Source organism: Oryctolagus cuniculus, chromosome X, assembly GCF_964237555.1.
Source record: "Oryctolagus cuniculus chromosome X, mOryCun1.1, whole genome shotgun sequence".
Classification (NCBI taxonomy): domain Eukaryota; kingdom Metazoa; phylum Chordata; class Mammalia; order Lagomorpha; family Leporidae; genus Oryctolagus; species Oryctolagus cuniculus.
The window spans coordinates 17,730,991-17,758,699 of record NC_091453.1 but is presented as its reverse complement, the minus strand read 5'-3'; the positions used below and the strand labels follow the sequence as shown (position 1 = coordinate 17,758,699).

Here is a 27,709-nt window from a genome sequence, read left to right as displayed (position 1 = left end):
TTTACCTTTGAATCTATTCTGTCTGCAATAGGAATTATTACCTTTATTCCATTACAAGTAAGAGGTGGAGCCTTCTCAAATACCATTTCAGCAAAATGTTCAGTGGCTAGTCACACTTTGAAAAATCACCGGTGAAATGGCTAGGGCATAGACTTTGGGGTCAGACAGACTTGGGTAAAAATCGTATGTTCTGTCAGCTCTAGATGCTTGCTTGTCAACGTATGATCCGTTGGCCAGCAACACAGCTGTTACCCGGCAGCTTATTGGAACTGCAGAACCTTAGGCCCAGGCTCCTGTCATTCTCAATTAAAGCTTGCCGTTTAGCAAGATTTGCAGGTGCTTCCTGTACACATCAAAGGGCGATGAGAAGTTCTGTTGGAGCATTTCTCTCATCAAAATGATCCTCCCTGGTATTTAATTATCTTTTTCACTATCCTTCCTCTTAGACAGGGAGTCAGTGATGGAGAACATATCATGCTGTGACTAGACATACTCGGTGGGTGAAACATGGTACCATTGCGGACTAAATCATTTTTAAAAGACCATAAAGTGTGGTAAAACTTCAGATCAGTTTTTGAACCTTCAGACCTCTATAACTTGGCGTTTATTGGGCTTCCTGCTAACTTGTATACCTCATTTGTTGCTCACAACAACTTGTTAAGAAACCACTCTTTTCCCCATTTGCAGCTGATTGGAGCATTGCAGAGGTAACTCACCCATGTGACTAAAAGCGAGGCCAGCTTCCAAAGTCCTTGCTCATCGTCCCCACCCTCCATTACAGAACAAGTGCCATGAGGCATAAAAAAACCTAGCATGGTCATTTGTTTTCAAAGCAGACTCTCCTAAAGCTCTTTTCACTGCAATTGTCTTTTCAGACTACATCAGGAGAAGATGTTCGTGACTTTGCCAAGGTACTAAAAAACAAATTTCGAACCAAAAGGTATTTTGCGAAGCATCCCCGAATGGGCTACCTGCCAGTGCAGACTGTCTTAGAGGGGGACAACATGGAAACGTGAGTAGTGGCCAAGGCCAGACAGACTCTCATTAGATGTATCTGAACTCCTCTCAGTTGAATACCCTCCTTCACTCCAAAATGCAAACAGTCTCTTCCCTCTCTTTAACATTACTTCAGCTGAAAGCAGAAAATCAAGCTGATGTTCAATTGCCATATCCTCATGTCTTTTGACAGTCACCTTTCCCTAAAGATAAACTCTCATCCTGAGGGCGGGGCAGGGTTGGGGGGGGGCCCATTATTGCATTGATTGCTTTACAAGGCTTTTAAGAAACATGAGACTGTTTACAAATGAGTGACTCCCAATATTTCATTTTGAGTTTCTTCCCTCACAAATCAGTAGATGTGTGTCTTTTTGTATGGGTATCTGACTGTGGTCATTTCTAGCCACTTTTCTACTTGAGAGAAAATATAGTCACAGGCAGTTACTTCAAGTAAGTAGTCATGATTCTCATGATCAAACTGATGCTATCTTCACCTTTTTAAAGCTTTCTGCTTGTTTTTTTTCCATAACTCTGATGGCAGTCACACAACTGGATTTTTTTTTTCCTTTTAATTCTCTTTCCACCTTTATTTGGCTGTTGCTTCCCATGGTTCACACTTAATTGGTTTGATTTGATTTGATTTATTTTGACCTTTCAGTAATTTTTTTGTGGCTGAGTTTGCTTGTGTCTCTCTTCACCACTTCATTTTTTTGTTTTGCAGTCCCGTTACTCTGATCAACTTCTGGCCGGTAGATTCTGCGTGAGTACTTTCGCTGAAGGGTGCTGCTACCACCAACACATCTGCTCGCTTGATTTTGTTTTCTTCTGTTCTTTTATTTTGTTTTAAAGATACATTGATTTCTCTTCTTTCATTTTTGATTCTTTTTCCTTCTCTTGCTAAGACTTTTTGAGTGCCATCTACTAGATCAGGAGAATCAGAATGGGCTCTTCAGGTCCTGCACCTGGTGAAATTCTAACCAGCAGAAAGCCTGGCCTGAGTCAAATTAATATCAAAGGAATTATTGGGGTTTTAGTTGCATGTCTGGGAGACATGTTTATACATTTCTTCAGTATAAGCAAAGAAGAGCCTCTTGGTTCTATGATAGCATTCTGTAACCATGTTTCTTGAGATTTCACATGCTAGGACCTTCAAAAGATAATGGTTTATTTCTTGGGACCTGTTATAAGTGGACTTTTGAAAAATCAGAATTTTTTTAGGGTATGATACTGAGTTGATTGAATAACTTGAGTGAGGTGTGTGGACTTTTTATCAGGTTATGCCATGCTATTTTACTAATCTAGCTACATGGGCTTCTAAATTTTGAATTAAGCTCACTTTGCTCTCCTCTGCAAAACTAACTATTCAGCTCATAAACAGTTGCACATTTACACTGGGAGGAAAGTATACTATTATAGGCTTTTTAAAAAATCACTATTGGTGTGTATGAATAATACTAATATTAGTTAGCAACAGATTGACTTACTCATCTTACTCTTTTTAGGGCCTTTGATTTGTATACTAGCAAACACAGTGTGCCTGTTTTAAAGTTATATGTTGTTGTGTTTTTATAATAAACGTTTAATATATTGAAGTATGCCTCATTAAAATACTTAAAGTCAGATGACTCTATATTATATATATATATATATATATATATATATATATATATATATATATATGGGGGAAATGACCAGTTTGTAAGAGAAAGTTATGTAAGAAATCAATTTATTTTATTGGATCTTTTAAAAATTGTTCTACCATGTAATTTAATTTAAACTAGATCCTTTTTTTGAACCCTGTAGTGATAAATGTAAACTGTTAATTCAGGTTTATGTTGAGGCTTTATTGGCCAAAAGAAAGTAGAACTCTTCCCTTTTCTCTGTAAGAACTCTATTACTGTGTCCCTTGATTTTCAGATCTGGTAGCTATACATGGTGAATTATCTAATTCCTTTAATCATCATGCTTAAACAATTTGGGAAGTAATTTAGACTCAAATATGTTCCCTGCCTATTAGGCATTGTTTTCCCTAACCCAGGTAGTCCACTTGTTTATAGAAGTTAGAGGCTTTCATAAACAAGAAACTTAAAAACAATTGATATACTATAGTCCTGAGCTTGATGGGGTCCTGATAAGTAATGGATTTGCTCTGTGTTGGAATAAATTTGACCAAGTAAGAAATCCAAAAGAAAAATATGCAAAAGAATAATTTTTTAAATGCACAGATAAAGGTAGCACAAAAGTAATAGAGTAACAGTTCCTTGAAAGAAGAAGCTACATAGAAGTTAATGGAAAAAAAAATCATGAGAATCAGTTTAAAGTCACTTATTTAAAGTATAAGATGTTTGTCTCTCTTAAACTTTGAAATACCTACATGCTTTGTTAGAATACCTGAAATACACGCTCCTTTTTCGTTTCTATAAAAGGCTTGTTAGATTGTCCAGAAGTAGTGGAAGATGCTGCTTTCGAGGAGGAGAAACCCAGCAAAGTCCATGTTTTCTTTTTAATACCAGTGATGTTCTTAAAGTCTGTACTCAAAAGATTATAACTGATGCATGCAATCTACTGTAAACGTGTCCTGTTCAGGCAGAGAGCCGTGTCCTAACGGGTTTTATTTTGCAAGAAGTCTATCTATCTGATGCTAACCAATCCTATGATGACGACAACATTTAATCCATTTAATATGGATCACAGGACTTGAAAGTTTCCTGAGATACAGATCTTTTGTTTTTCCTACAATATGCTTATTGGCTTGTATTTGTCAACTAATTTTAAACTAAACCTACCAAAGGCCTTTTATATTGCATGTCCATAAGTAAGACCATCAAAGAATGTTTTTTGAGCTATTCTGCTTAGAAAACTACAGGAATGAAAACCTATTAATGGAGTTTTCACAAAAGAGGAGATGATGGTGGGTGGAGTAGGTGATCATGGGTAGCAGGAAGTAATCCTTCTGGGTATCTGGTCTTGTATTTAGGACATGGCGAGCAGAAACAATATTACCACCTTCCTTTGACCGTGGTTTTGAGGGCTTTGCACTTAGTTTTGTTTCTGGACTAAGTGGTTTTGTCTTTTTGCTGATTCATGGTTTTTAAATAATTCTTCTCTGACCAGTTCTCCCGTTTGGCTCATTTACTACCTTAATAAGTGTCTCTTTTACTGCATACGTTTTAAGATTTCTGGTTATTATGAGTTCCTGTGCTTATGCATGCTGTGATAGGTGCTATGTATACTAATAAGAAAAATAACATGAAATTATCCTTGAGGCTAAGAATTAAAGCTCTGAATTAAGATTTTCTATGTAAGACTGTATTCGAGTGTTTGAGATTTACATGCCTGCTTTTCTCGGTGTAGTTATGTTCTAAAGTCTCAAGTTTTCTTTCTTCTAAACACTAACAGGGTAGAAGCTATTATAAGGGAAAAAAATATTTTCCTTAATGGTAGGCTTTTAGCTTATAAAAAATACAAAGTCAAAAGACCGATCCTTTCTAGAAGATAGTGCATATAAGCCAAATAACCCAAGTATTAAATGAAATCTAGCCACAGCATTTTTTTCAAATAATGAGTTATTTCTATATTTGAGAAAATTGGTATATTAACTTTCCAAAACTATGCAGAAGAGTCTTTGGATCTGCCTGTTAACTTGGGTGGTCATCCTTTTGATACCTCCTAACAATTTAAATGTCTGTAATTCATTACAATTTGATTATCATTATGCTTGATCCAGATGACATTGGTTTCACATGTCAGACCTTTATCTCTCAGGAAAGACTTCCAGCTCTATAGTTACTTGCTGTGGTGTGTTGAGATTATCTTATGATAGTGTGTCTTCATTAAGAAATGGGAAATGGCAGCACATTTCTTATGTAAGCTTAGCTGCAAGTAATGTTTTCTTTTTTTAATTGTAAGAAAAAAACAAACATTCTTGTTACCGTTAAGACCAAGTCCTTGAATGCTACTTGGACAGTGGGCTAAAGCAAAGTCCTTATTGAATGTGTTATGGTTGACTTGTGAGTTCGTGCCTCTACGTAAGGGATTTCTGTCAGGAGAGAAATGGAAGAGACCTTTTGTCCTAGTCCAAAGAAAACAAAATGCACAAGGCCAAACTGGTTTTCAGAACAAATTAATTTTTAAATCCCTAATGTTAATCCAGAGTATATTATAAAAACTTCAAGGATAATTAACAGATTGGATATGAAAGAATGAAACAGTGTTTACTAAACTTGTAGCCTGTGCAGCTAAGAAAAGGTAGGTTTTTAGATACAGAAAGCATAGACGACTCATCCTAATTCTCTCCTCTTCCCGTCTGTATTTTGGCACCATGGTATCCCTAAACAAGAAGTATTGCAGATAATTGTAACATGTTATTGAATGTGCTGATTCCTTTGTAAAACGTCACCATATAGTTTTGAGTCACTCAGTTTTGTTGTAAAAAGTGAATGGGGACCTGCTGCTAAACTAGTAGCTGTATTCCCTCTTTACAAAATTACAGACCAAGAGAACTTGATACGTGGACCATCAAGAAGTCTCGGACCAGAGTAGCCTCTTTGAAACTAAAACTATTGACTGTTGATGTAGTAGGCAAACATCCAGTTTCCATTCATTAAAAAGGCAGTTAATAAATGGCACAGGTATAAACTGTTTACATTTTTAAACCACATAGTGCCTACACAATTTGAGAACTATAGCATATAAGAAATTACAAGGTAGGAGGACAAAATGCTCCATAGAAATCGTCTCTCCCAGCCTTTTCTGTAATCCAGACTCTGTAGAGAAAGTTTTGGTCTCTCTTTATGGCTTTTCAGAAAAAGCATAAGTATGAAAAATCACCTCTCAAACCTGAATTTAAAATACTTGCTATCTAAGCTCCAGGAACAACCAAATGTGTACATTATCCAGAGGATTAGAATCAAAGCATTCTAGACCATGTCTATTACAACTGTGTGGTGGGGTTTTTTTCTCCATTAATGGATGGTATCTGTGACTAATCACATTTTCTGCCTTATAGGCCTGCCTCGTCCCCTCAACTTTCACACGATGATACTCATTCACGCATTGAACACTATGCTAGCAGGTATGAGACTAGTTGAATGCCAGGCCAATAATTGATTGAAATAACTAACCAAGGAAAGCTAACCTCTAATAATATTAAACAGATCTTTTCTGTCTTCCCCAATCTTGTCTGATTTCTACTAATCAGCTTGCCCTCTAACGTGCATGCCATTCCACTGCATGTTGTTTTTGGACACCAGCAGGAACATTAGTCCAGAAAAACCTTTCCTAACCCTGGCCTTTAAACATTTCTGGTAGCCTTGTTATGCTTTGTATACTGAACACATTTACTAAATTGGCTTACAAATCACCTAACCTGCTTAGAAAACCACTAGACTAGACATTACTGTATGAAGAAATGATACTGTGTTACGTGGAGAATATGAAAGCGTCGGCTTTCTGTTTGTGTGTTTATTTCATGTGATAGAATGTAAAGAAGAGAATAATTAATTTTCCTAATCCCTGGACCTTTCTATCCCAACTTCTTTGTGTTTGACAGGATTTTTGTACCTAAAAGCTGAATTGCTAATTGTAAAGTATCTTATGCCTGTTAAATCTGTAAGAGTTTGGTTAACTTTTTTTAGTTTGAGAAAGACTTATTGTCTAAGGGGAAGGAGATTGTTAAAGGTAAAATTTGGTAGCAGAACATTCGGAGGGCTTACTGGGACTCTGTCCTTTATCAGTATTCTAACTGCTGGGCATGTTTACCAGTCATGGGAAGCATTCGCTATGAGAGTCTGCCATCAGGGGAAAGCCTTCATTGTCTTCAAAGCGAGGGGTAGCAGAAGGGACAGAGTGCATTTGTTGTTAGGGAAGCTTTTCTTGTGAAGACAATGCCCTGTTCTCAAGGAAAGGAAGCTCAGTCTGTGGGCCAGACAACAAAATAAAAAGCTCCTTTAGAACCTGTGTCATAAATGTAAGCTAGTACCCAGCTGTGGCCTACCACACACTGTCTCGAATGGTTAAGCCAACACACACATCCTCTAATTTGAAGGATTCCTTTCTCCTCTTGCCATGATTTACCTTTTAGTTTTCAGGAATGTTCGATTAGGTCTTGAATAGATTCTAAGAAGTCATAAGTTTTAATGAGCTTTTACGTTTTTTATCAGGCTAGCAGAAATGGAAAACAGCAATGGATCTTATCTAAATGATAGCATCTCTCCTAATGAGAGCATGTAAGTATCCCATCTCTTTTTACAAAATGTTCCTGACAATGAAATTGCTTTGAGGGATTTAGAGGTAGGACAGCACAGGTTATAGGAATTAGCATCATATTCATTTGATCTTTCAAGGAGCCATTCATTTACCTTTTTCCTTTAACTCTCAATAGGAATGAGCTCATCCAAATTCTGGCATTAGTACAGTAGCAAAAATAGTTTGCCTTATTCTCATTTAAACTTATTTAACATCATATCATTACAGAATGCAGAATCTCAAATACTTACATTAAATTCTCAATCTTTGGTCAAACCTGCCAGATAATTAAAGGGATAGAATATTAATTTTGAAGTGATGGCTAAGTAGTTTTTTCTCCAGTCATAGAGAAATGGGATCATGGTATAGCATTGCTCTTCCCATATGATAGGTTACTTGGACATATTCCTGCAGAAATCCAAAGAAGTGGATTTTAGTGATGTAGCATCTTCACAAGGTTAATAAACTGAGGGAATCTTGCTAAGGGTCTCCAGAAGAGGAGATACAAATGCTGGTCTGTGTTTCTTAGTGAGGTGATAAGCCAGCCCTGTCCAACATTAAGGAAGGAGAGAGTGGTGCTGAAATGACAGAGAACACAGCCCTGGCAGGGCAGCCGAAGGTTCTCTGTAGACTAAGGGCAGTAGTCACAGTATGGAACACAGAGGAACATGTCCATGGACCAAGTAAGTGCTGACCAGGGGCTGACATGGAGGAAGCAGATTATGAAGCAGATACGAAGGAAAACAGAAGGACCTGCCAACTGAAATAATTTAGAGGGGAGGAATCTAGTCAAAGTACAGTGATGCTTTTAGCTTGGTACATTATGGATGTCTCACCGTCTTGTCATGGAGAATATAGGCAAAGGGAATAACGGTAAATTTATTGTATGCGGTTGGTTTGGCAACCCAAAGTCATGCTCAGATAAGAAAAGGGACTTTCTAAAGAATAGGCTAAAAGAAGAACTATCAAAGTGGCATTTAATTATAACTCGTTATTGAAGACCTGAGCATAGAGCATCTCATCCGGTACATAAAGGCAATCAAGGTAATAATACAAAATCAGGGCAACACTCGGGCATTCGTGTATGGCTTGGTTACTTGACACAAACAAAATAACGACCTTTCCCTCAAACGTGTAAGTGTGATGCATTCTATTTTGTGGCTACGGGGAAAGTATTCATATTTACAATACTTTGACCGGAAATCCTGTGACCAAAGAACCAACCAGATGTAAATGGCTTGAATGATTTGGCTTCTTTGGCCCACAGAGTTTGATATTAGAAGCTCTAGCACACTCGAATTCAGTTTGTGTCTAAGTGACAATGGCTGCCATTCATTAAAATTGCCTCAGAGAATAGTTAAAAAAAAAAAAAAAGCTTAATTGCAACTAATGTTATAATGAAATGTGAGAAATTCTCATCATAAGATTTCAGAATATGGGAAGAGGGATAATAAATTAGATAGGTGGCAAAACTGCTTTTGTTTCATTTTTCAGCAAAGTTTAGCACATTCTGAGGGCATAAAATCTGTTTTGACTCAGTGTACAATAGTAAAAGTTATAGTATTTTTAGGAGTAGGTTTGGTGGATTGATTTTCACTTCAATATTTATTTCTAATATCCCATAATTATTTTTAGTCTGCTTTTCACATCTCAGCCAGTTATCTGGCTTGATGGACTAAGATAATTTAAAGCGGGAGCACTTTTGGCTGAATATTTGATTCTTTTCAACTTGAAGTAATTACAGAGAGGAGAATGTGAATGTTTCATCTTCACGATATGTAACCAGAAACAAAGAGCTTTGGCCTCTCATTAAGAACAGAATGAAGTTCTTAGAACTTGGAGGTAAACAGGCCTTTCGCAGCTTGGAGCCATGCATTCTCAAAGTAATTTCTCCAGTGTATTTAGGAGTTCCTACTTTCCCAGAAAGTTTGCAGCTGCCTCCCAAACCAGAAGCCATTTTGCCTCCTTTTCTCCCCCAAGATTAGTCCTTAAAACCTGTTCTCTTTTAATCACTTACCTTAAGGGCCTTTGCCCGCCCCCTCATTTTTGTTTTTCTACCTAAACAGCAATTGAATGAAGCCATCATTTATCTGCAGTGTAATTATTGCTAGCATCCTGCTCCCATGACTTTCATAGGTTAAAAGTAGTTTCCTGAAGCAAGGTTTTAAGTACATTGCCTTCCACTTAAGAAAATATTTACTCTGTTATTTTAAGGGCTGGAGTTTTTTTCATAGTATCAACAATAATGTGGGCTAATGAGCAGATTATCTTGACAGGTGTGGTAGCAAAAGCATTTTACAGCCGTTATTATGTCTTTTAATATTAACTATTGGCTAAACTGTCAACGTAGAGTCCCAGTGTTTCTGTAATTCTTTCATTTATCCATGTAAGTAGGTCAATCAGTTTCATTTGAAATTTTGAGCCAGAAACTCTTTGAACTTTTATCAATGGAATGGTAGACCACAGCCTGAGCAGTATCAAAAGGTCTTCAGAAGCAGGAAAAAAATGGTCTAATGATTTGTTAAGCACAAATAAATGTTTCTATTTTCAAATACACACCCGAGTCCCTGACCTTCAAAGCAAAATAAGGGGGGCAAAAAACCAAAACCTTTGATTTTATTTTCCAGAGATGATGAACATTTGTTAATCCAGCATTACTGCCAAAGTTTGAACCAGGACTCCCCCCTGAGCCAGCCTCGTAGTCCTGCCCAGATCTTGATTTCCTTAGAGAGTGAGGAAAGAGGGGAGCTAGAGAGAATCCTAGCAGATCTTGAGGAAGAAAACAGGTGAGTTTTCTTTCTAGCTTTGTCATTGGTATGCAGAGTGCATACACTTGCACACATAGAAAAGTGCCAGGAATCTTCGCTCAGCATCATTGTATGTCTAACTGTGTTCTAAAATAATCTGTTTAGCTCCATTTGCAGATTCTCTTTTTGCTATATGAAAGAAGAACATGAATGCAATAGTATGATTAAGAATTCGTATTTTAGGTATGAAGGAATTAACGCTGATGGTGGTATTTCATTTGTTGCATGTATTTCAGAGGTCTTGGTTTTATAATTAAGAAGAAAATTTAAGAACAAAGCAGGTTACTTAATTCAATGGTGATATGATTTTTATTTTTATTATGTGTTCAGCCATGTTAACTATCTCGGCCATTTAAGAAAATAGGTTTGTTGACTTGGTCATATTCAGGAACAGATTATTTCATCTGATTTTTCATCATCAAATGCAGAATTCATTACTTCTGTTCACCATCATAGCAGACTAGTGAGATAATTCTGATTGTCAGCCCTGACCTGTCAAAGATGTTCACATAAAAGTAGTCAAAACTGCAGAAGAGGGAAAAGGCTACAGAAAATTCACAAAGGCTGCAGAGAGGACAAAAATGCAAAGAGCTGGGGTGTCGTGTGGTATCAGGAGAATGCAAATCATTGGAGTTTTGCTTTTGTATCCCTCTGATTACATCTCAGGCCTCCTCTTGTTTAAGACAGCCTTGGCGCAGGATCACTTCTCACAGTGTGCCTTCTTCAGACACATGCCACTGGGCAAGTCTTTAAGGGAGAAATTGCTCAAATTGCATCTCTTTGGTGTAGCCCAAGGCACCAGGTTCCCTTAATCAAGGCAACACAATGTGCTGAGAACCGGTACCCTCAGGGAGAGTGTCGCCTCCGCATGAAAAAGCAAACTGCCATTCATCCAGTCCTTTATGCTGCCACCGCCTGCCTTCTTACTCTTCACACATCTGACCTGTGACCATGGTTCTGTATCTGGTTGGCTTCCCATTAGTCCCTCTCCCACCCCTCCGATAGGAGTCCTCCACACTAACTCCAGTCACACGTCTTTCAGACCAAGAGAGCCGTTGTGGCATTCTGCCATCATTGTATTTCTGCATTTAGGAAAAAGCAGAAAGGAAAGAAAATCTTGCCTCTCAGCTGGACATTCAAAACCTTCCCCAAATTTGTCTTGACCTGCTCTTTCAGCTTCATCTTCTTTTGTACTCCCTGTGTTCTGGCGATGCTGTTGGGCCTTGTATTTCTGAATACCTCGTGTTCTCACCCACTTTCTGGGCCAAGTTCAAACTTGCTTCTCAGCTTAGCTGCTAACCCCCAACCCTCACTGCCATATCTGACAAGAGTCCTACCCATCCCCCATGGCCTTGCTCAGAATAACTTTCCCTGTGCAATCGCAATCCCCCTAGTTGCCTGCAGCTGGGAGTTATCTGTCTTTTCCCTGTAGTCCCAGAACACTTTGGAAGTTTTTTCCTAGAACTCCTTGACAGTTTTTGCCTTTTTATCAGTTACTGCCAGTGTCTTCCTTTAATGAGATAGTGAGTGCCTTTGGGGCAACGGCTGACTTAATGTTATCTTCAAGTCCCGTATACTACATAGCACAGTATGAATATTCTATGGGATTGTGGGAAATGTTGGGCATAAACATGAGCATACAGCAGGGATAGCATAAGTGTACCATCCAGGAGGTCATATTGAACATTTTTTTTTTTTTGACAGGCAGAGTGGACAGTGAGAGAGAGAGAGACAGAGAGAAAGGTCTTCCTTTGCCGTTGGTTCACCCTCCAATGGCCGCCGCGGCCGGCGCACCGCACTGATCCGATGGCAGGAGCCAGGTGCTTCTCCTGGTCTCCCATGGGGTGCAGGGCCCAAGCACCTGGGCCATCCTCCACTGCACTCCCTGGCCACAGCAGAGGGCTGGCCTGGAAGAGGGGCAACCGGGACAGAATCCGGTGCCCCGACCGGGACTAGAACCCGGTGTGCCGGCGCCGCTAGGCGGAGGATTAGCCTAGTGAGCTGCGGCGCCGGCCCGAACATTTTGTTTTGTTTTAATAGTCACTATTTGGGACTTCACGTGTAAGAAGGTTTGGAAATGAAGACTGGTAGATGAAACATTCTCCTTGATTTTACTGAGAGTCATCATTGTATCCATTTATGTTAAATCTGTCGTCGTTGTAGGAGTCAAGGTCAAACAGGAAGAGAAGGTTGCGATTGACATTGTAAATGGAATTCGATGTGACTGGGGAATAATGTATGTTTTTGTAATATATGATGATTGCCATCGTGTAATAGCTCATTGGTCAAGAGCTCTTTCGTTTTTATTGTTAGCACATTCTCCCTCCATACCATGGCAACTAGGTCAAAGAGAGTTGATAAAAAGTTCTGATAACTATCCTTTATGTATCATCTTCTTCTTTTCAGAGCACTGTAATGTATTTTAGGTCATTTAATCTTCCCAGCAGCTCTGTAGAGGAGAGGTAGCCTCCTTTCTGTGAATGAGAAAATGCAGTCTCAGTGAATGAGCCCGCCCATTCTTCACAGCCAGCCGGCAGTGGGACTCCATTCACATCCAGGTTTTTTCTGACTTAAAAATAGCCGCCTCTGCCTTGAACCAGGGAATAAAAAGGAGCCATTCCGTGTAAATGTTACTTACACAGGACTGTGGCGTATTCCACGCAGTGTGTCTTAGAGTGAGGGAATATTTCGTGAGGACTAAATGTCCCTGAGTAAAACAATCTTTCTACTTGTGGTAGAGTGATAACCACTTGATGCTGAAAGATACCCAAGGACGGGATGATTTGTCCTCTGTACGAAAGGAAAAGTTTATTTGGGGATTACTGAAAGATCTAAAAATGAGCAATCTGGTGTTGATGCAAGTCTTTCGAAAAGTTGTCTTGACCATCAAGGGAAGGTAAAGGGGCTGGCGTTGCGGTGCAGTGGGTGAAAGCTGCCGCTTGCAATGCAGGTGTCCCACGTTAGAGCACTGATCTGAGTGCCAGGCGCTCCACGTGGATCCAGCGCCCTGCTAATTCACCGGGGAAGGCAGCGGACTAGAGGCTAAGGGCTCGGCCCCTGCTACCCACGTGGGAGACCCGGTAGGCATTCCTGGCTCCTGGTTTTGGCCTGGACCAGCCCTGACCGTGGCGACCATTTGGGGAGGCACCGAGTGAATGGAAGATTTCTCTCTGTCTCTCCCTCTCTCTGGCACTCTGCCTTTCAAATAAATAAATCTTTTTCAAAGGAGAGAAAAGGTCAGCATGAGCGTCCTATTCGTCTTCACTCGTTCGCATTTTCACCTCCTGCTGAAAGCCACAGACATGTGTGCAGAGGTCAGCCCCTGAAAGCAGCCTGTGTGATGCTCTTCTGTCATCTCGAAGTCCGTCCCAGGCAGCTGGAGCGTTGTACCTTTGTCTTCATGACCTTTGAATTCCATGTTGCTGAAGGAGCCTTAATTGGCCATTTCTTGTCCGTCCTCTGAGAAATCCAGGAAATCATTAGATGCCCTCCCTGTGCGCCTGCCAAGCTGGCTGTTTGCCAAGTCAGTGTTGGGTTACATCAGTGACGGATACGAGCATACTCTGAGAGAAAATGGGAAAGGATATTTAACATTGAGATTATCTCAAGGTTTCTGGATGTGAACTTGGCATATCTATGTGTGTGATGTATTCCTTTTATTCTGCAGTTATGACTTACGTACAGATAACAGGTAGCAAAGGACAGAGGTTTGGAGACCCATTCCTGACTAGATAGGTTACTGAATTTTGCCACGTATTCTTTTTTTTTTTTAAAGATTTATTGATTTTATTGGAAAGGTAGAGTTACAGAGAAAGAGGGAGAGGCAGAGAAAGAGATCATCCATCTCCTGGTTCACTTCCCAAATAGCCACAATGGCTGAGGTTGGACCAGGCTGAAGCCAGGAGCCAGGAGTTTCTTCCGAGTCTCCCATTGTGGGTAGCAGGGGACCAAGCACTTGGGCCATCTTCTGCTGCTTTCCCAGGCACATAAGCAGGGAGCTAGATTAGAAATGGAGCAGGCAGGGATCAAACCGACGCCCATACGGGACGCTGGTACTGTAGGCATGAACTGAGTCCACTATGCCACAGCGTAGAATACATCCCACCTCTCCATGATCGCATTGGGAAACTGAGGTTGGCTCTTTGAGAGGGATCTCTGGGGTATCTTATCTCTGACTTTAGAATTGCATTTTCCTGAATTGCTACACGTAGGATTCAGTAAATATTGGAATAGATTAATAACTGAATTTACATGAAGCTGAATTTATTTCAATCATAATGCAAGAAAAGCTTTTCAAAGACTTTTTTTTTTCTGCTCACTTTTCAAAATGCTTCCTTTTTCTAAATTGCCTTGATGAGTCCCAAGCATTGCTTTGTCGTAAGTTTAGAATATGAAAAATTAATTTTCCAAATCTCAGGCACCATGTTTCTTCCCCACTGGTTTTTTTTTTTTTTTTTCTGATTCTAGATTTATGCCACAAAGATAAGGCTAAAGCTCTGGGCAGAGGAGAAATATGACTAGATTTTCCTGATAGTGTCTCTAATAAGTTTGGGTGACTAGCTACATTTTACTTCTGCATAATGCTCCTATCTCTCCCTCATTACCACCGATAATTCAGAGGCACGTGAACTTGGTAGGGACAAACTGGATGTTGAGAATCTTTCTCATTGTGTATCCTTAGCATTGTAAACTCAAGGTTTATTTTTTTTTCTTGCATGGGTTAAAGCCTGCAGTCTTTTGACTTTGTTTGAATCCTAAAGTTTTATTCTCTGCTAAATGAACCAGGACTTGCTCTGCAATTCAAGGTATGATCTTGGCAATAAAAAGGTAGCCTTTATGAGAGACAAAGACTCATTGTCATGCTGCTACTCACATAGCACACTCATTAGATTGTTTCCAAATTTAAAAGGCAGGCAAACACTAACCTGATTCGCCATGAAGTCAAGTTAATTAAGGCTGTTAGTAGATGTTATATAACAACAGGAACTCTGGGTTCTCAGTACCTGTGCAGTACCATTCATATGTTTTATTGTTGGGCAGTTACACTGTGCAATCTAAATTGGAGTTTGCTCTTGCTACTGCTCCTTTAAATTCCTCCAGTGGTTATGCAAGATGATTAATATTATAATCAAAGATTATAATATTGATTAGTATAATCAATTCTAAAAAGTAGACAGGAGGCTATGCAGAGGTTATATGCAAACAGCATGCCAGTTAATATAAGACGCTTAAGCATGCCAGATTTTGGTATCACCTGGAGATTCCAGAACCAGTTATCTAGGGATACCCTGGTACCGCTCCACAAACAACAGCGTCAGAGCGAGGAATAGCGCAGGACATTTGCGGAAACTGCGCTTGTATTACTTTTCTAACGCGGCAAGCCAGGTGGACAAGGCCCAGTGAGAAAGACCATGCTGCCACTCTGAGGAGCTTATGCCTCCTCTTCTAGGATAGGGAACCACTCCAGGAAGTCAGCCAGGAGGGATGCCCTGAGATCTGTACTTCTGTCTATCCCTCTTCCGTACATACAGCTCATAAATGTGCATTTAAATTCATACAGCTGTGTGGAGGGTGATTTTTTTTAATGAGTTATTTATTTGAAAGGCAGAGTTACAGAGGCAGAGAGAGAGAGATCAAAATCTTTCTGTGGGCAGCCACAGGTAATCACTCCATATGTTTAAGTGTAAACAAAGGGAGTGATTACCTGTGGCTGCCCACACTTTCCGTTGGTTCACTCCCCAGACGGCTGCAATGGCAGGAGCTGTGCCGATCCAAAGCCAGGAGCCAGGAGCCACGTGGGTGCAGGGGCCCAAGCACTAGGGACATCTTCCACTGCTTTCCCAGGCCGTAGCAGAGAGCTGGATCGGAAGTGGAGCAGCTGGGGCTGGGACTGGAACCGGCGCCCATATGGGATGCCAGCGCTTCAGGCGGCAGCTTTAGCAGCTACGCCACCGCACCAGCCCCTGGAGGGTGATTTTGAAAGGAGCAAAACTTCAAGAAAAGGAAGTTAACTTGGGAGTTGCATAGGAGTCAAGGAGAGATGATTTGGTTAGAAATGAGGAGGACAGGCTAGATTGGAATCAATTTCAGAGGAGGCGCAGAGCTGTTTGATTTGCTGGTTCCAAGGCTCTGGAGAGGGAAGCACTGATTCCCAGCTCTGGTGGGTGCTGCATGAGATGACTGTTGTTTGCAGCTGGGGCTGGCGATTCAGGAAGACTAGCAGCAAGCCCCCTTTAATTCAGCAGTATTTCTGGGGCTCCCTTCTCAAGGGCTGTGTAAATGGCTGACAATCTGTGAGAAACAGAACTTGGAAGCTGGCAGGAGAGGAGTGGGCCAGAGATACGATGTCTGGGAGTCACCGGCTCCTAGGAGGGCACTGGAACCGAAGGGACGAGTTTATCTATCTACTCAGGGAACGTGGAGAAGAAGAGTGCTGTGTTTGATGGGACTCTGAAAAACATGAACATTAAAATGTTCGTTTAATTGCTTTTAAACAGAATAACAGGATTGCTATCCAAAATCCCAAGGGTTCAAAAAGGCATATAGAGAAAAATGAGTTTGTCTCCAACCTTGGCCTTTGGCTATGGTGTTTCCAGGTCTGGAAGCTACCACCTTTATTGGTTTCTTGTGTATCCCTCTAAAGATACTCTATATGTACGTATTTGCAAGTATATCTGTGGTTGTTGAAATTGTATCATACATATTGTGAAGTGTTCACTCTTTTTAAAAAAGATCTATGTATTTGAAAGAGAGACAGAGGGGGAGACAGAATAGGGAGAGATCGTCCATCCACTGGTTTATTCCCCTAATGCCTGCAATGGCTGGGCGGGCCCAGGCCGAAGCCAGGAACCTGGAACTCCGTCTGGGTCTCCCACATGGGTACCGGAGGCCCAAATACTTGGGCTGTTTATCGCTGCTTTCCGAGGCACATTAGCAGGGAGCTGGATTGGAAGCAGGGCAGCCAGGACTAGAACCAGCACTTGAATATGGCATGCCGGTATCGCAGGTGATGGCTTAACCCTCTGCCATAACTCAGCCCCATGTGCAGTGTTTACTCTTATCTTCTCTTTTCACTTAAAAATCCAAAATTACTGTCCACAAGCTAGAAGAATGTGCTGGAAGTAGAGGGAAGACGCATTTGGGAATGCCGGGTGTATTTTCTCATAGGAGGCTGGAGGGACGGACGTTAATGGTACAGGAGGAGGCATGGCCTGGAATAGAAGCTCTGAAGACAAGCGTGGTAGATGAGGAATCTAGGATAAGGAAGGAGAGAGAGGGGAAGCTAATGTAATGAGTGTTCAAATGTGCAATTGACATCATTGAACATTAATAGAAACTGATTCTGCAGCTGTTGCACTTTTTTTTTTTAACTTGGAATGGAGGATAAGAGTGGTATGAGAATTTTAATGAAACTAGACATTTTTTTCATTTGGCAACATGGGCCGCAAAAGGAAGGGCTTCTGAAATCTTTATTTTTAATTTTTAGAAAATTATTTGAGAGGCAGAACAACAGAAAGACAGAGACCTACCATCTGAGGATTCACTCCCCAACTGCCCACAACAACCAGGGCTGGACCAGGCCAAGGTTGGGAACCAGGAACTCAATCCAGGTCTCCCACATGGTTAGTGGGTACCCAACTCTTTGATCCATCACTGCTATCTCCCAGGGTCCACCTTGGCAGATCTGTTTTTAGAAAAAGGAAGCTAATTTGACCACATAAATCAGACAGCTGAGGTCTTTTGTGGCAAGGATACGGAAGAGCTAAAGGGCACACGCACTATGTTGGAAAAGCTGTTTACGAATTGGGTCAGCCATCTCAGCCCTACTGGGGCAGGAAGGATAGGTACCTGTGGTTGGAGTGAGGTCATGATTTGGAGGCTCAGCTTCTAAATAGCAGTCCTATATAACCAAATGCCCTTCAGTCCAGAATTGATTGAATTCTGGGAAGACTCATTCATGGTATCTTCTTCTTGGAATTCAGTGGTTAATGCAGAGTGACAGTTTATTTCTCCATTTTTTCCTCTCTCTCTCCCCCTCTCTCTCTTATACTGCCTCATTGTACTATAGCATTACAGGTTTTTAAAGGAACAATATGGGGTTTAAGTACAAGTAGTAGATCTAGTAAGATCGGAATATATGTGTTTCAGAGACTGGAATTGTCACTTTACTCCAGGATTCTGTGTAGTAGCATCCAATGGTTTAGAAACAGAATACAGCTGAACTGTTCTCTGGTGAGTTGAGACTTTGGGTGTAGGAAACTAGATGGCCACGAGAACTGCTTCCTACGACCGACCCTCTGCTGATCAGCGTATTCACATCCTGCAGGTACAGCCGCCATCTCCCTGGGACAGGCTGGCTAAGAGCTGACTTTCTTAGAATCTGATTTTCCATGAAGGCCGTCATCGCCCTTTTGGCCTTTATTACCACCACCACCACCCCCCCCCACTGCAATAGAAATGATGATGGCCGTCACTTTCTTCCATTATTTCCCATGCCTAAGGATGTACTTTTGTTCTTTTCCACAGACAGTTGTTAAATGTTGACTGGTTTTTTTAAAACTAGAGACTACAAAGATGAATAAGCCTTACTTCTTACCCTCATGGAGCTTAAAATTCAATAACCAGCCTTAAAATAGAATCCACTAATGACAGCTCCGTGTTACAAGTGCTCTATGAGCACAGAGATGAATGGAGTGTGGAGACCTTCTCAAAGGGAGGTTAAGGTTGAATACTGAATGGTGGTCCAGGCCTGATGAATACTGTCTAGCATAGACCCAAGGGAATTAGAAGGCAGTGGAATGGCAGGTGGAGACTACTGGTTCAAGGACTTTGTGTATCCTACTAAGAGTTTGCATTTTATCAGATCAGCAGATAAATGGGAAGGTTTTTGTTTCTGTTGTGTTTTTTGAGAAGATAGAGAAAAATAATTGTAGGCAAAGAGCAAAAGGCATGCACATTTGTAGAAATACAATGGCACAAGGTCTTGAAAGCTGGCAGGGTGTGATCTAAGGACTTTTAGGCAAGTGAAGAAGGGATGGAGAAATTGGAAGGTCACTGGATGAATGAGCCAGAGAAGGAGGGAAAGGGAAGAATTGAGACCTAGGGAATTTTGAAATTTAAAAATGGGAAATGGTCATTTAAAAACAAAGAACATCATAGTGCACACATGAAAATCTACTGACTTGTAAAAGGTCAGTAACTAGAAAGAGCTACACATCAGGCATAGGGAGTTCTATTTGCCAAAGGACATTCAAATGGAAATTTGCTATACTGATCTTTTGTTTACAAAAAGAATATTTAAAAAAAAAAAGCCACAGCAGTAAGATCCCTGTGGTATAAATAGATCAGTGAACAGAGTAAGGATTAGCCTGGTTGAGCTTCCCTGTAGCCAGGGAGATAGGAGGAACATCAAGATTTGTCTGTCTCTTAATGTCGGATCAGAGAAGTATGCAACATCCTGAGGCAACACCATCATTTTCCTGGCTCTGTATGACAACAACAGAAGCAAATCGGTATCATTTGAGTGCTTGCCACGGACAGGAATCGAATAGTGGTACAAGTCCTATTGAATCCCTACAACAGCACTGAATGAGAGGCCCTTTCTTCCAGATTCATGGGCACAGAATAGGAAAGATAGTCCATCAAGCTTGCAAGGAATGGAGTTGGAGTCATACTCAGGCCATCCTGAACACTGAGCCAGTGTTACACTTGACATATTGCCAAGTGTCCTTATCAACATTTTTGTAACAAAAACCAAGGGAAATGTTACATGGCTGCCTCTGGTGGCCTTTGATCCTTGTGGAAAGCTTAACATTAAAGACCAAAGAAATGATGACAGTTCTTCAAGGATAAAAGTGACTATTGCCCAACGTGTGTTCTGTAGAATGCCTCTGTGATAATCTAAGAAAGACGGAAAGCTATAATTGCATTAGCATTTGCACTGAGACGTTTACAAGTAAAGAAACTTAATTAGCTTCATTTAATCCAGTGTTGCTTACACTTGACCTCAAGCCCAGTCATGATATTACATAGAACACATGTTGGTCAAGAAATCCGAGTCTGTACTAAAATTTGAGTATCAGTCAAAAAGACAGCATCGTTAGCTTTCTACTGTAGCCATCGAAAAGCCTAGCCATTGTCTTTCTGGGGACATTAGGGGTAACACGTGCCTGCAGTTGAAGCCTGACTTTTTTTTGACATGGTCTAGTAGTGAAACAATAGCTCTGTCGATCTGGAGGCCAGAATGACTTAGTCTGGAAAATCCAAAGTTGGAGTATTAAACTTTTTTTTTTTTTTGTGGAATATCCCACAGAATACTCTGGCTTTTCAGTCAAACCACCAGCAAAAATTCCTCCCAGTGACATGGCACAATGGACTTGCTGTCTGGAGTTCTTAGTAACTGGCTCAAGTGGAAGAGTGTTTGCTCGAGTCAGCAGCTTTTGCTTCTAGCACGGTTACTGGGAAATCTTTTTAAGTACTTAGCTGCAAAGGCCAGTTGTGGAGGGCTCGCCTCGATTGTGATTGAAAAGTACGATCAACAAATTTCCCCTTTTATCCTAAAATGGAGGTGCAGGTATGGCTTTCATTTCAAAGTTTAAGGTATAAATTTAAAGGGTATGCGTATCTAGTTTATGGTCCTGTGTAATGCTACTTGAGAAAGCCAATTCCTTTCCTGGCGCTGAAATTCTAGAAGATGTGTGATCATTCTATCAACCTTGTGTGGTTTGGTGCATAGCATTTTCAAATTCATAGAGCCCCTAGATGATGGAGATTTCTAGAAGAATATTGGAAAGACAGGTGTGGAGTTTTAATAATTTTTAAATATGTATTTGAAAGAGAGCTTCCGTCTGCTGATTCACTTCCTAAATGGCCACATGGCTGAGGCTGGGCCAGGCTGAAGCCAGGAGCTCAGAACTCCATCCAGGTCTCCCATATGGGTGGCAGGGGCCCAAACACTTGAGCCATCTTCTGCTGCTTTTCCAGGCCCTTAGCAGGGAGCTGAATCAGAAGTTGAGCAGCCAGGACATGAACTTTCGCCCATATGGGCTATTGGCATTGTAGGCAGTGGCTTTACTCGCTATGCCACAATGCTGACCCCAGGAGTAGAGTTTTAGAAGTTTGGATTGAGAGGAATGAGTTGAGGGGTAGGAATCTTGGTCCTAGAGGCCTGGAGAGAAGGTAAGACCTTCCTCGGAAGAAAGTTTTATTAGAAGAAGACCAAGAGCTTCCTGAAGTATTTGATTTTAGTTGGGTATGCCCAATTCCCCAGTAGTAGCCTCCTTAGAAATGGTTTCCTAGTGTGTGTCACTTATTTAAACGGATGGCTTCTGCAGATGGCTAAACTCATCTTTTTTTTTTTTTTTTTACTGTCTTAGTAACTAAAAGATGACCTTTTCTTGTGTCTCCAGATTTTGAGCTATTTTATGATACCACTCTGCTGTAACTATAGATCATAAGTAAATCCATATAATCCCTTTCCTATAATTTCCTAGTAAATCCAGGTGATCATTTCAAAGCTAAAAATAACCTCTATGTTTAGTTTTAGCAGTGAGCATGATTCCCAGTTGTTCTGCATTCATCTACGTTTTCTTTCCATGGTGGGATTAAACAATAGCCCACACATTAGAGCAGGCCTGCAGAATCATTTGATCTGGCCCTGCCAAGGCAGCCGCAGGTAGGACTCCAAATTCAATAAAGCTCTAGCAGGCGAATTTTGTGTGGCCCTTGAATGATGTTAGAAATAGCCAAGTAGCCTTGTGGCAGAAAAAAAGGCTCCCCACCCCTGCCCTGGACTCTGAGATCTTTAGGGGTAAGGCAGAGGGCCTTATCTGTGTTTATCTCCACAGTGCTGAGTGCATAAATACGTTACACAAATAAATGGATGAATTCCCTTTGATGGGTTTGCAGCTGCCCTTTTTCTCATGTCTGATATTTGGGGCCTTTCCTCAGTTCCTTTAATATTCTTGTTCAGATTGTAGTGAGTGTCATTTTTCCATTAGACTGAACCATCTCAGTTGTTGAGGTGAACCCGGACTTGAGAGTTCTCTGGGCTCATTTTGGGGCTCTGAATGCCCATCATGTGAAAATATGTGTCATAAGTATTTGCACAGATAATTCTGCAGGCATGTGCATTCCATTCGTGTTTCATGTTCATGAGCCAAAGCTTGATTCTTACATGGTCGGAAATACCTTTGTGCCATGAGAAAGAAGATTTTGAAGCTAAAACTTAGTTGTTCATAAGAGCTTTATTGAGCTAATTCGCAAGTTGTTAGTATGTTCACAGTTGTGCAACTATCTTCGTACAATTTGAAGATAGTTTCAGTCATTCCTCTTTTTTTAAAAAAAAGATTTATTTTATTTATTTGAAAGAGCTATAGAGAAGCAGAGGCAGAGAAAGGTCTTCCATCCAATGGTTCACTCTGCAAATGGCCACAGCTGTGCTGATCTGAAGCCAGGATCCAGGAGCTTCCTCCGGGTCTCCCACGTGGGTGCAGGGGCCCAAGGACTTGGGCCGTCTTCTATTGCTTTGCCAGGCCATCAGCAGAGAGCTGAAAGTGGAACAGCTGGGACTCGAACTGGCGCCCACATCAAATGCCAGCACTGCAGATGGCAGCTTTACTTGCTCCACCCCAGTGCCTTTCTGTAACCACTCTCCACTCCCAACCACATTCTCCCTTCAGTCTCTATGAATTTGCTTATTTTGGACCATTCATAAAAATGGAATATTGCAACATAGGGTGTTCTATTTGAAAGGAACTTGTATGTAGTAGCATGTATTAGTACTTCATTTTTTTCCTCATGCTAAATATTATGCTAATCCATCAGTTGATGGGCATTTGGGTTGTTTCCGCTTGTTGGCTATTATTGGAAAAGCTGCTGTGAGCATCCAAGTGCAAGTCCTGGCAGTGTTTGTTTCTGTTGTTGTAATAGAGGAGACCATAGGATCAGCTATGGTAAGAGTGTACCACAGTGCATGCCAGGAAGTGAAAAATAGGCCATCAAGCTGAATTTATTGGGAGAACTTAAGGCTGCATCTAACTACACATGAGAGACTCAAATCTGGACACATGAAATTTACAATTATGATTCACCTGGAGACACTTAGGACTTTTTGCTGACTACAGACAATGAAAGTTTGACACTCGGCTATATTTGTCTGAAAACGGAGGCGTACTTTTCCCTCCAGTGCTATTCCTGGGGACTAGACTTTCTACCTCTAAAGCCTCTCCAATCCCACTTTGCCTTTTGAATGAAGCCCAGCCACTACTCTTTTTGTCTTGGGTTTTGTTTGTCTGCTGTATGTCCTGATATGAATTCTTCTGTTCTTGCGTTGGACTTTTGATTAATGCATTTATTTAGAGACAGTAGTTGCTGATCAGGAGTTTGTGACTAGCAGCTCAGTCACGAAAGCTAATTAATACTGTCAGGTTCTGCCTCTTGGGATTTGAGCAGGCTATTGATCTCTGTATCAAGGGCGCATCCAGAAAAGAGAGCACAGCGAGATACAGTAACCCTGTGGACTTGGTTCCCACATTTTCTTCCAGCAGAATGCTGTGGACACAATTTGACAGTTGTGGCATGTGCCTAGCACACTTGGTCCAATCCATGGCACTGACTGCATTGTACCCAGATGCTGAGCCGTAACAAACTTTGGTAAAGCACAGGTCTTGGGCGATGTTTGGGGGTAGCAACAGTATGGCCTGGGGCTAGAATTTCAATATGTGTAGGGCAAACTCCAAGCACTATTTATGTACACTGTCCGCCAAGCTTAGTAAGTCTTAGTAGATGGCTTTCATTTCAGGTAATTTAACTGCTTTGGTCTAATTGCGAGTTTTCAGCACACCTGAGGTTCCAACGCTAAAAAATACAGACTAGAGAGAGAACGAAGTAATAAGTACAACAACAATAGTAAGCGATAGTTATGTAGTATGAGCTGGACATGGCTCAAAGAAAATGTTACATACAGAATCTGGACTGTACGGGCAGCCGCGTGCCTAGGTTAGTTGCCTAACCTCAGCGAGGAGCCGAGGCAAGTCATAAATCGAGGTCTCTCTGACTCCAAGACCATTTGTTAATCCCTGTTCTAATTCCCTCCTCGGCCATGGGTGATAAAAGTACCGGAAAGGTGATGTATCACAAAAATTACGTTTGCCAACCTTTCTCTTTATGGGACAAAGCTTTTTTTTTTTTTCCTTTACTTGCTTCAACATCTCTTTTAAAATGCAAATATCACTGGACGAAATGGCACATTATTATGGCATCTCAGTGAGTTTTAAATGTCTTATATAAAACTTTACACTGAGCAAATTTCAATAGGAAAGAGGGTGGAATTGAGAGTTTTGAAGTTTGAGTGGGGGGTTGGGGAGGATCCTGCCATTTTTGTGGTGGTGTTTAAGGCAGACCTAAGATATGCACGCTGACTTCCACTCTGAGCTTCCCCTTAATTAACAGAGGTAATACCAAGGTTCAGTAGTGTCTTGTTCTGACTAGTTTAGGAGTATGTTTGTTAAAATTTTACAGTATAGTTTTAAATATTTGCATTGTGATCGAAAAGGCTGTGTGCAATTACCAGTCTTGAATTTTTTTTTTTTAAATTTACGACCTTGGCCAGAACCTAGACTGGTAGATAGGATTTAATGCCCTATGAAGGTGAGGCCAGGTTCCTTTTAGATACAGGCCTTTGTAGTTGTTCTGTTTCATGAACTGGACCCTGTGTGTGCTTATGCTTCGGTGTATAGTTAATGTATAAAACTGTGAAGACATTGATGTAGCCTTTCTTATTATAATATCATATAACTATTTGATTTCACATAGTAGGGAAGCTCTATTTAAATAATAGCTGACCTACATTGAAATCACTTGACTTCTGTAAGTTATTACAAATTACACAAAGATCGCTGCAGTGGTCTTCATCATACATGCTAGTTCTGATTGCTGGAAGGGCACTCATAAATCATGGCTAAAGAGGCCAGGTGCTTTAATGTTCTCAGCAGGTAGAGGTAAGGCAACAAGCTTTGTCAATTTCATTCATCTCCTATGCCCATTACTTGGTTAGGAAATTTTTCTGGATGTAAGTTTGTATCTGGCCAACCACATTTATATACTTTATGACATAAAATTAATCAGATACATCTGCATAGTTGTAGAATGAAGGGATTTTTTTCCACTCTATGGAGAATAAGAAATTAATAATGCATGGGAGACTTTTTTTAGGATGACTGGCTACAGGAAGAAATTGTAGTGACAGAAGCCGTGTGTGGTGAATCTGAATTAGTGTTCTTCAGGGAGCAACCAGAGAAATATAATTTACAAGATAATCAAGAACATAAATAGATTCTCTGTGGAGTCCTCTGGTTGCTGACATACACTCATCTATATTGAAATGACTGCATTCTAACAATTAGAGCACCAATAGGGGGGAAATGGATTGCTGTCAATATGTATTTGGTTTTCTTAAAGCTAACTGCTAAAATGAGTAAACCGTGTACCTGTGGTTAAACTTGAATATTGATCACTTATGAGAATGATCTTCCATATGTGCCTTATAACTATTGTGTCAAAAAAATTGAGCATCATAATACACTTTAAAAGGTATTGCTATAGACTTCTGAACATAAGGAAACGACTTAATTTACAAGCCTTAAATGACTCTGTTTTCCAGTCTTTAGCACAGCTTTGTGACCATGACTGCATTTACTAGAAAACATTTAGTCAAAGTCATCACTTTTTGATAATCCTTGTAAACATTTATAAATACCTTCAAAGAAAACTTTGTACAGGGGTCTTCAAAAAGTTCATGGACTAGGCATGGATTTCAAAATTTTTTGGACCAAAATAGTCCATGTTCCACAAACTCTTTTGAGGTACCCTTCTATCATATTTTGAGACATTTTGGTACAACTTACCCTGCTTCGGGAAGGCCACTAGGAGCGCTTACATATTCTCTATGTTTGTTTGGGAAAAAGGAAAGGCTCATATTTGATTCACTGACTATGGCTTAGTGAATTAAGATTGGAATTAATATGAAGGGAACCTTTGACTACACATCTACAAGGTCAGTGTGTTCCAGTAGCGTCTGATTAAGTGACTATTAGCTCTTTAAGACCTCTTCCTCTGCTCCTACCATTTATCAGTAAGAGATAGTACATGGAAGGACAAATGAAGAAGACATAGCTGGGCTTGCTTTACAACAAGATGAGTATCACTGTGGACTGGAAATGACAAAGCTGTTTAAAAGCACAGCAGGACATGGTGACCAGTAAGTGGGCTATGGCTTGGGGCTTTTGGGTTCGGCTGTAGCAGAATTACTGTTTGATATCAGGGTCCCAGAGGAAAGTACCACCCATAAAACTTAAAGCTGAACATGACAAAGAATTGCTTTGACTGCTACAGGGAACTATAGCCTCCATGGACCCCATGTGTCGATTTTGGAGAAGAGGTAAAGCGTGCAGTCTTGAAGGAACTAATCCCAGACTGGAAACCAGCACCTGGCCATGACATTAATGATCTCTCCATTATCACTCAATGTAGCAGGTGCCAACCACCAATACAAGATCTAGGGGTGGACGGGAGCAGACACAAAACACTTGACAGAGATCAATGTCGAAGCAGAGGAATAATATGAAGGGCCACACACACACAGAATGCAAAAGACATACAGTAGCATCCCCCAAATAATCACCAAAAGATTTATGTCTACATCAAAGTAAAATTATGTACATTTAGGGTGCTCAAAATCATAAATAAGGGGATACTAGTCACTGAAATGAGAAAGTAAAAAACAAGAAATCGATGAAGAGCTGGTATATCTGTAAGACATCTTTGCTGATGAAAGCATACTAAATCGATGGGAGAAATTCTAGCCCGGACCCAGTCAAGAAACGCAATGTCATTAGAAGATGGTGCTGAGAATTTTAGTGTCATGCGTAGTGAGAGGAAAAAGAAAAAGATAAATAAGCATTTGAGAGAGACAGAAAGTTGACCACAAGGTAGATTTTAGAGTTTAAGAGAAGGACTATTGGAAGCCAAAGTCTTGTAGAATTGAAGGAAATGGTGTTTCAAGAGAAAATGTAAACATCTGGGAAGGAAAGAAAGGGCTGCATGGAGCAATTGGTATTCTTGACAGCTCAGCTCTGCAAAGCCCTGCCCGATTTTTTTTTTTTTTTTTTTTGGACAGGCAGAGTGGACAGTGAGAGAGAGACACAGAGAGAAAGGTCTTCCTTTGCCGTTGGTTCACCCTCCAATGGCCAGCGCACCGCGCTGATCCGATGGCAGGAGCCAGGAGCCAGGTGCTTTTCCTGGTCTCCCATGGGGTGCAGGGCCCAAGCACTTGGGCCATCCTCCACTGCACTCCCTGGCCACAGCAGAGAGCTGGCCTGGAAGAGGGGCAACCGAGACAGAATCCGGCGCCCCTACCGGGACTACAACCCGGTGTGCCGGCGCCAGCTCAGCCCTGCCTGATTAAAACAAGCCTTTTCTATTTTTCACTGGAAAGCACAAACACGTAAAGTGTTGTATATCCCAAACCATGTTTCCTGAACATAGACTCTTATAAATAACTCATAAAAGGAGAGCCTTGTGGAGGACCAGGCCCACAGGCTCAAGATACCTAGGAAGATCTCTCTAGAAAACATAGTCTTCCGTCAGTGCCTTTGTGAAAA

General features: G+C 40.9%; 1 protein-coding gene across 24 annotated transcripts in view; it reads left to right on the top strand.

Moving 5' to 3' along the window:
- Positions 1-27,709, top strand: part of DMD (dystrophin) — a 2,248,405-nt gene that overhangs the window by 2,184,854 nt on the left and 35,842 nt on the right. For 16 of the 24 annotated variants that reach the window (XM_070067426.1, XM_051827673.2, XM_051827679.2 and 13 more), the window contains 5 exons: positions 876-1,012; positions 1,718-1,756; positions 6,005-6,070; positions 7,158-7,223; positions 9,870-10,028. In XM_070067426.1, the coding sequence (XP_069923527.1) occupies positions 876-1,012; positions 1,718-1,756; positions 6,005-6,070; positions 7,158-7,223; positions 9,870-10,028 (467 nt within the window). The remainder of the gene's footprint in view (positions 1-875; positions 1,013-1,717; positions 1,757-6,004; positions 6,071-7,157; positions 7,224-9,869; positions 10,029-27,709) is intronic. The other 8 variants (XM_051827675.2, XM_070067425.1, XM_051827683.2 and 5 more) reach the window with 3 other exon arrangements.